Here is a 9181-nt window from a genome sequence, read left to right as displayed (position 1 = left end):
GGCCAGCCTTCTTACAAATTGTGGGGTGATCGACAGCTCGGAATCTGGACTGAATAAGCGGCGCCTTTCTTTTGGGGCCTTGATTGTCACGAACCAGCGTAGTCCCTTGTAGGAAGCGCTATCTGAAATATGTGCATAGTCCAACGACCGAGAATGCATGTCAACTTCAAGTCTCCAATTTCTCAAAGTGCAGAGGTAAAGGGGGGCGGCAGAGACACCCTCCAACGCCATCACACAAGACGACTGAGTGACTGCATCATCCTCAAACGGCAGCCGATGGCAGTATGAATCACAATTGCAAGTCGAGTTCATTCCCATTGAGATGATCAAAATTGGGGCACGTCTACCAAAGGTCTTGAGCTCAGACCGACTGAGTCCGTGAACATGCTATGATGCTAAAGCCCTCCTCCTCTCGTCACCACCCCAAACGCCGCCGATGAACCTGAAAAATGCTATTATTCGCTCTGATATTACAGCTCACACAGCCATGCAATATTTTCCCCTTCCCATTCCCCAGTGCCTTTTTTCCTGCCCTTTGATTCTGTTAACAATGCCCGAAAAGGGCTGATATACACTTCTCCCAGTGCGTACATGAGGTACGCGATGGGGATACCACGGTTTGCCGTCTGATGTCGGCATCGGGCCCCCCTTTCGTCTACTTGGGGGGCCGTGTAGCATATAGGAAAGAGACATCGAAGGGGTATCATAGAAAAGCAGATGCTTCGGTGTCGAGGGTATAAATCATAATGTGTGCTGGCTGTGTGCCGCATCATGTCTAAAGTGCCGCTGCGGCGGGCTTACCGAGACTGGCATAGCCAGCCACCCGGTGTTTCGCCTTGGTACAATGTCGATGATGTTCCTTTTCTTCTGAACAATGTTGTGTTTGGTTTTGATACAGAGTGGATTGTTTTGTGTGAGTGTGTGTGTGTATCTGATATTGACTTTGGTCTCCCTTCCTTTGGACCACTGCGGTCGTGCAACCGAAATCCTCCAATGCAGTACTTGTAAATAATAGAAGCAATTGTAAAATAGTGGTAATGAATGTTTCTTCTTTCGTCGGGGGATGCGGCTCTTCTCTTGTCCATTCTATGCGAATTGTCGTGTGTAGACCCATAGCATCTTCCGTACAACATAACTTTCTCTCGTCGCTCACCCCCTAGGGTTGACTTCGCTTGCCTTCATTCCTTCAGAAGATCAGCTCCCGCTCCTAGCGTCTCTGCCTCTTTTCTCGGTCGTTGGGAAAGCCTGCTGCATCTTCGCTTCGACGCTTTCGGCCTCGATCTTCGCGTCGGTCATCGTTCGGTCTTAGACCTCCCTCGCGAGGTCCTCCTCTGGGCGCGCCCCGCGGGTTTCCCGTCCACTCTTCGTTCCTTGGCCCCGTCGCTGCATCTCCACGTCCACCATCTCCACGATCGGTCCGATGGCGAGTTTCGCGACTGCTTCCTGTGTTCTCCCGGCTACTGCCGTGGGCAGGGTTCGTATGCGACTCCCTAGTGCTGCCGGACGGCTCTCGACCAGAACGCCGGGGTTCGCGTTCGTCTCGACCAGTGGAAGACTGATTTTGAGCCCCGGATCTTCTTTCCCTGTGCTCACGGGGCTCCTTGCCTTCCCTTTCGCGACCAGGACTGCGTTCTCGTTCGCGACTGCTACGCCTTGAGTGCCGGCCACGCTCTGAACGATGCTCGCGACGGCTGCGATCATGTTCGGTTTGTGGATGATCCTCGCCGTTTGTTTGGGCTCTTTCTTGTCCTACAGGGTTCGGGCGTTCTTGGACCGGCGTAGACACCGGTGATGCGCCTGTCAGAACCTGAGCATCGGAGCCAGCGATACTACCTCTGGCAACACCACGCCCTCGGATACTAGTGCCTCTGTTGGTTTCAGGCATGTTGGCTTGTGCTTGCTGCAAAGTGCTATTGATACCCGCAAGCTGTCTACGACTGCCGCCGCTGCGACCTCGATCATTCGATGCCGGTCCTGACGGCACCCCGTCGGTAGGTGCTGGGAAATTGCCTGTCGGTGTCCGGTTGTTGCTACCTTGACCTCCTGACGGGCGGTCTGGTGTGTTAATAGGGGGCAGAGGCGGCCGAGAGTGACCGTGACTTTGTGGCTGTCCAGGAGGCGGAGGCGGTGGTGGAGCAATCTGTGCCAGTCGATCAGGGTGAATACCAGGAGCCAAGGCAGGACCCCCCGAGGCTGGAGTGGGTGAGCCTGCCGGGCCCGAGTTAATAGCACGTGCGCGATCGGGGTGTGCTGCTGGGGTCGGTGTCATGGCAGACGGAGAGTTGACGGGCGGATTAGACTCGTACTGATTACGACGTCCCCTGCCTGAGGCCGGACCTGTTGGTGGATGCCGTTCTTCGGGCGCCGCCGGGCTGTCTGCATTCGGGAAGCGACCATCAGATCGTGAGTTCGGGATACCTGCGGATCCACCTCGGGCGGCAGCTCGGCCACGACCCCGGGGTCCCAGTGGAACCTCGTTCGGGGCAACTACCGACTGGATTGGGTTCAGACGACCGTAATTCTGGTCCTGGTGTGTAGTGCGGCTGTGATCAGGTTCAGAATTTCGACCAGGACCCAAGAATGCGTCTCTGCTCTTGTCTTGGCCAGACCGGTCACCGTCCCTGTCGCCTATCCGTTCTGTTCTAGGGTTGTAGGCAGGAGGCTCTACATGCGTCTCTCTCCCAGAGGATCGATGATCCGAGTGATGAGAACGGCCATGTCTGTCATCCCTCGCAGGCTCTGCCGGTGCCTCTTGATTGAATCGGCCGCTTCTCCTGGGCGAATGACCTCGTTGTGCATTTCGGTCTCTAGGCTCATCCCTTGTCGGCCTGGCTGGCGCTTCGGATCGTGGCTCACCGATCAGAGCAGCACGTTCAGGGTTGATCAATTCGGCACGGTCAGGCTCGGGGGCACGCTGGTCAGAAGCCCGCTGCTCGTGGCTTTGGGTCTCCTGGGTGCGCGGTCCCCGGCCGCTCCTCCGGTCTGTGTCTGATGATCTAGGCGGGCGGTCTGAGCGGCTAGACCTACCAGGCTGGTCTCCTTGGATCAAGGCCAGACGAGCAGGGTTGACAGGAGGATCCTCCGCTGGCTTCTGCGTAGGTTGAGATGGCGGGGTGGCGACAGCAGGTTCTCTAGACAGTCTTCCCGATTCAGACACACGTCCATTTGTTGGAGGCACTCTATCTCGGGAGGGACGACCTTCGCGCTCATGGGGCCCGTGATCGCGACGAGCGGGCAGCGAGTCCGGTCTCGAAGGCCAATCTTTCTCGGAAAGGCGACCAGGTTCTCTAGGGGGAGCATCTGGTCCTCTCCTGTCTTGTCCAGAAAAGTCTCTACTGCGGTCGGGACGTGATGGCTCGGCGAATCTAGGTTCTCTCGAGGGCTCGCGTGGGTCCCTATGATCTCTGGTATCTCGAGGCTCTCTTGTATCCCTGGGACCGCGAGGCTCTCGTGCATCTCTCGGTTCTCGGACCCGGTCTGGCAAAGCGTCAGGAGTGAAAAGAGTACGACCGTAATGGCCAGGGATAGGAACGTCTGGTCGCTTGGGCAGGTTGTGCGCACTTCTGTCTGGTCCCGTGGGTGTAGGAGTCGATCTAGGCACATCTCGGTGGTTCATATTGTTCGGTAAGGGCGTTGCATTCGCCGGCTTTGGTGTTGGCGGCTTGCTCGAAGTGGTGGACCCGATGTCGCCACGCGGGAAGCCTCCTTTTGCTGTGTCCGGCTGCGAGGCCGAGGGCTTGGGAGGCAAGTTGGGATCCTTTTGAGTAAGCGTGGCTGGCGCCGAGGGTGCTGCTGATCGGGATTCAACATCTTTGCTGTCTTTGACCTCGCCGTCCTTGACTTCGCCGTCTTCCTGCTCTGCCGCGGTTCTACGAACAAATGTTAGTTTTACCCCTGAAATGCGTCCTCTAGGCAAACCTACCTGGCTGATCTAGGCTGGAATTCAGTCGCGGTCGGGCGCAAACTGGTTGATGTCGACTCGTCCTTGGCCTTTCCGCCATTCTTCACAACGGTTAGTAACATCCTGATTCCCTGCTTGATTTGTTGCCTTACCATGTTCGGGCGGAAGCCGGCGGGTATAATCCATTTGTCCTTCCTTCTCTGCAATTCTGACAAAGCACCCTGCGCCGCGACTGACAGATCAACGCGATGTCCCTCCTCACCAGCAGACGCACTCTTCGAAGCTGCCTCACGATCTGTAATTGTCTTGAGTTGATCGATGAACTGTGTGCCCATGAAGGTGATTGCTGGGAAGTGGTCGAGAACCGCCTTGAGAATTGTCATGGCGTTACGGATGTGCATCCATTCCATGCCGGCAAGACATGACTTCAATGCCAAGTTGAGCTTGCTGTGCCACCCGTACAAGATGTCGCGGAATTGCGCATGATCATAATAAGATGATGGCTGTCCCTTGTCATCGAACTCGGTAGCAAACCCGAGGAAGAAGCTGCGCTTGCCGACCGCCTCTCTGTCGTAAGCGTTCGTGTCACGATGCCACCTAGCCAAGTCTTTGAGGATGCAGTTGAGGAACCTGCCCAGATGCTCTGCCTCGCGGACTGTGCAGGTGAAGATCATGGCACGTAGCCTGTTGACGCAGAATAGCCGGTCGTACAATGCTTTCAGACGGAACTTGGGTGCGCCAAGCATGTGGAGCTTCTTGATGAACACATAGCAGTACTCAGCGTCGCTAGCGGAGAGCACTAGTCGTGGAAGCAAGCATTGCTCGAGGATCGCATCGGATAGACCGTTCAGCTTCTCCGACAAAACCGTAAACCAGGTTTCCATGTGATCCGTCATGTAATCTCGGACGACTCGGGCTCGCTTCATCTGGAGATCCGCTTCCTTTGGCAGTTCGTTACTGATCTTCAGCAGCTCAGCCTTCTTCGCTTCCTTCTTGTTTATTCCGCTGCGACTCATATCAGAGCGATCTCTATCGAGCTCTTTCTTCAGGTTCGAAAGTCGCTTGTGAGCGTTGTTGTAGCTGGCAGCTGGGACTTCGATATCACCGAGCTGTAGAGCCCAGAAGAGGACATAGAACTCTGGGCTGAGCTTGGTCCATGATGTACCTGGGGTTATGGACTTCATTGACGTAACGATGGGGTCGAGCGCCTCATGGATCTGGCGTCCGGCATCCTTCTTTGCCTTCTCCCGAACCTCTGCCGGCGTCGGTTTCTTGTCCTCTGCCTCAGTCGGCTCTCCGGCGGCATCTTTTGCCTCGGGCGCATCTTGGCTCATTGACAAGTCACCGTCGGAGTCGATAGCGATCGCGGGGTCTTGCTTCTTGGTGAACATGTCGTACGCGACACCCTCACGACCGATGAGGAACGCCAGGCTTGCGTCGAGTCCAAACTCGTCCATGAGGATGGTGATTGCAGGCACCAATGCCTCGAATTCGTGAGGTTCAAGGTTGGTTCGTAGAAGATCAAGATACTGAACCAGGATCTGATGGCTGTCATCGATGACCGAGCCGATGTACTTGATGTGCGCCTCATCGTCGGGAAGCTTGTAGATGGCAGCTTGTCGGTATTGAGCAACGTTGATAAGCAGACGTCCAGCGAGTTTTGAGTCGACAAGAGACTGCATGAGGCGCTTGGCGCTGCGAGTCGACTCAAAACGCTTGTCTTGGAGACTGAGCAGTGTCTGGCGTCGCAGCACCTCTCCTCCAGACATGGCTAAGATTTGATCGTCGGTAAAGTCAAGAACTTGCACAACACCTCCCATTGACGACACCAGCTCTTTGAGAATAATCAAGTCGGTCGAGTTGCCCTGGAAGAGTTGATCGTTCACGTACTGAAGTATAGGTGTCGAGTCTAGAATGGAGTACCGCTTGAAGACTTTGCCGGCGAACTTGGAAAGGGCTTGAAGCCATTTGCTGGTCAGCAGGATGGAAGATTCCTGAGTACGGCTTCGCTTTCCACCCATGGAGCTCACGAGAGACCAGATCAGGACATCGTAGGCCAAATCAGTGAAGTACTTGGCGCACTCAACAAAGGCTTCGATGAGATTTGCGTAGGCCTCAATCTGGCCTAGAGCCTCCTTGAACACAATGCCTGGCGACGAGTAGCTGGTCTTGGCCAGCGACTTGGCCATCTCGCTAAGATTTGTGAGAGAAATGCGCTTCATCACGCCTCTAGTTTCCACGCGAGTGCGAGTGAAGGCTGCCTTCATTGCCGGCAATCGGGAAACCTGGCCTTCAAACCACTCGGCGTAGATGGAGTACCGGGTTGTGACAGGGTACAGCTTGAGCAGGTCCCATACGGAGTTGACAATAGCCGCATTGGCGTTGGTCATGCTGAGAGCAGGAACCAGAATGCGCCGCAAGAGGTCTTGCCACCGGTCCATGTTTTGTTGGGAGCGGTCCTCCGCCAAGCTCTTCGCTCCGATGCTGACAAACTTGGCAAGTAACGCAGGGTCTTTGCCGATGCTCACGCCGGAAAGATTCAGGAACGTGTCGCACAATGTGAAGATGTCTTCGACAGTCTGGCACACTGGGACGTTGTCTGCCCATTCGTCCCAGTAAAATCTGTAGTGCTGGTCTCTGCCGTCGAATCCGTCGGGGAAGGGCCATCTCATAGACTTCTTGACTGGCAAGGTGGAGAGCTTCACGGAACCCTTGGGTACACCACTCTGGTCAATGTCGGCAATCGGTTTCGAGGCGGGCTCAGCCGAGCCGACGGGAGTTGGTCGACTTTCTTGGTAGACCTTCTCCACACTGTAGTTAAGAATGCGATGAATCCTTTCCAGAACTTCAGGATAGGCTTCTGGTAGCCAAGGGAAGCGGCCAAGAATGAAAAGGGATTCAGGAATGGCGCCAATGGTCAAAAGACAGATGAGTAATGCGGCCTTCTGCTCCATGGGTTCTGGCAGCTTTTCTGTTTCATCTGCAGCAGCGTCTGTCTTGGACTCCGCATCTGCTTTTCCTGCAACGGCTCGAGTACGAGTCGTGGGGGGCGGTGCGCTGTCGTCAGGCAAAGCACCCGCCATAAGTAGGGCGTTTTGTGCGGCGCCAGGTCGGCTCTGCCTCTCCTTTTCGTCTAGCTCCTTCATCTTCTTTTCTCTCATGGCTTCCATCTCCTCGTCAAGAGGCCAAAGATGTGGGTAGATGTCGACCAGTGACATGAAGCCAACCTTGACGAGAAGCGCGACAAGGTAAAGCAGATTAGCTGGCAGGACATCATCGGGATCTCTGGCATCGGAGGCGTAGAATCGTAGCTTGAAACCAAGCAGCTGGGCAGCGGTCCGGTTTCCCTGAGGCGGGAGGGTCTTTGTCAGCTTCATCCATGCGGAAGCAGCATTGACCTCGGCTTCGGATGCAGACTCTGATTCTTCAAGCAACTTAAGGTGGTCGCCTGTGACTTGTCTTCCTCCAAGCTGAAAGAATGCATCAAGATGAACCTCACGAGCTCGGTCCCAGAACTCGATATCGCGTTGGCGCCTCAACTCGGCACTCTCAAGTTCGACTTCTTGGCTGGTCATCCAGTGTGACGAGTCGGGCAGAGCCCAGGGAGGTAGGCCACCTGCGTATGTTGAAGAAGCAGGGTTCTGATTGCTCGGCCACCAAGAGCTGACTCTAAGAAGCTTGATGAAGAATCGGAACTGCTTAATGAGGACTGCTGCAAAGACATCGAGTGTAACGTCGAGGACTCTTCCAACATCAAGATCGAAAGTTCCAATAAGGCCCTTGAGACGCTCGAAAGCTGCATGGGCCGTTTCGGCAGACGGGGGCTCCGAGCTACTGGTTGTAAAGAGCTCAGTCATGAGCTTGGAGTAGCCTTCACTCTCTTCGCGGAGTAGGTTGTAATTTGCTTGTCGGTACAGAAGATTTGTCGCACGCCTGATACCAAGCTTGACGAAGGTCTCGCGGATCATGCCCAAATCTTGAAGAAGCTGAGCATCTAGAGTTTGGCGCACAAGCTCGGACGAGACGCCTGTTGCTTGAATGAAGTCGCGGAGCTGAGGTCTGAATAGACCGCGATCATTGTCGAAGATGATGGACAAAGTATCGAGAAAGAGAGTGTGAGGCTCGAACGAGAAAGACTCCTTAATCATTTCTTGCGATTCCGAGCCGAGGATCTCTTTCATGCAAGCGCCAGCATCCACAGGTGACAGCCGCCCCTCAATAACGGCACGGATAAACTCTTGATAGATGGCGGCCAGCTCCTCGATGTCCACATCCGACCGTGAGTCGACTCCATGTGTGACTAGCTTTTGTCTGCTGCCAGTTTCCCATGAGGTGATCGCCTCGTCGGTGAGATGCTCATAACAGTAGCTTGTCGGTACAGGGGAAGGCGGATGCGAAATCGGTGCCGAAGGTGGTCCTGTTGCAATCGGTGCAGGATGTTGCGGCTGCGACGGGGTAGCGGGCGGGCGAGGAACAGTCGGTGACGTGACGCGGGAAGCGCTTGCCGACTGGGTACCAGGATGTGATGATTGTCCCTGGGCGGAATCCCGGCGATCGTTTCTTCTAGTGTTTCTGCCACCGCGGCCGCCTCTGCCTCCGCCCTCTGAAAAATCTCGTTCGCGCTGGCCCAGCGGCATGTCTCCGGGTCGATGGGGTGAGGGTCTGCCGCCTTCGCCTGCAGGGCCACCACGAGCCTTGCGTTTAGGAGGCATCGTGCTCTCGTCGCGGGTTTCTTCAAGGTATCATTTGGGTATCGCGCTGTCTCGGTGAAGCCAGCCTGTACGTCGCCAGAGTCAGTAAGATGGCAGACGATTAATTTGCGCGCGCGTTTGGAGATGGAGGGGAGAGATGCCTTGCGGTTGAAAGGATTCGGAAGCTTGTCGCGTGTAGCTTGTTCAGCGAATGCCGTGCAGAAGGAAAATTGAAATAGTTAGTACAATCGGTTGGGTCAAGCAATCGCTTCGACGAAAAGAAATAGAGCTGCTGCGATTGCGAGAAAGAGTCGCGCTCCAAAGTCGGAGATTTTCGGGGTTGGCGACAGAAAGGTGACGATGAACGATTTCTCGCGTGAAGACGCAGTTGCAACTCCAGAGTCGAGCGAGCTTGAGATCCACTTCACTGAAAACGGGTAGCAGCCTCACGGAGGAAGGCTGTGAGGTGGAAGGTACCGGAGGAAGGTACTAAGTACCTGAGTAGCTTTTCTTTTATGGGGCATTCACCAACTGGGGGTTTTGGATTGGCTACGCATAAATGTACAGGGGGTGATTATAGCGTATCGGC

The 9181-nt window shown here is 55.2% G+C and overlaps 1 protein-coding gene across 1 annotated transcript; it reads right to left on the bottom strand.

Annotated features, from left to right (window-relative positions):
* Nucleotides 1-990: 990 nt before the first annotated feature.
* Nucleotides 991-8731, bottom strand: BDZ83DRAFT_90357 (THO complex subunit 2). The gene is made up of 3 exons (XM_060515993.1): nt 4054-8731; nt 3923-4002; nt 991-3869 (listed from the first exon to the last, which is right to left on the bottom strand). The coding sequence occupies exons 1-3, from the start codon at nt 8611-8613 to the stop codon at nt 1208-1210; spliced, it is 7302 nt and encodes a 2433-aa protein (XP_060369089.1). The 5' UTR covers nt 8614-8731; the 3' UTR covers nt 991-1207.
* Between the last annotated feature and the right edge of the window lie 450 nt (nt 8732-9181).

Source organism: Colletotrichum acutatum (genome assembly GCF_030867785.1).
Source record: "Colletotrichum acutatum strain CBS 112980 chromosome Unknown BDZ83scaffold_14, whole genome shotgun sequence".
Lineage (NCBI taxonomy): Eukaryota > Fungi > Ascomycota > Sordariomycetes > Glomerellales > Glomerellaceae > Colletotrichum > Colletotrichum acutatum.
Note: the sequence above shows the minus strand (reverse complement) of the source record. Positions and strands in the feature narration are given on the sequence as shown.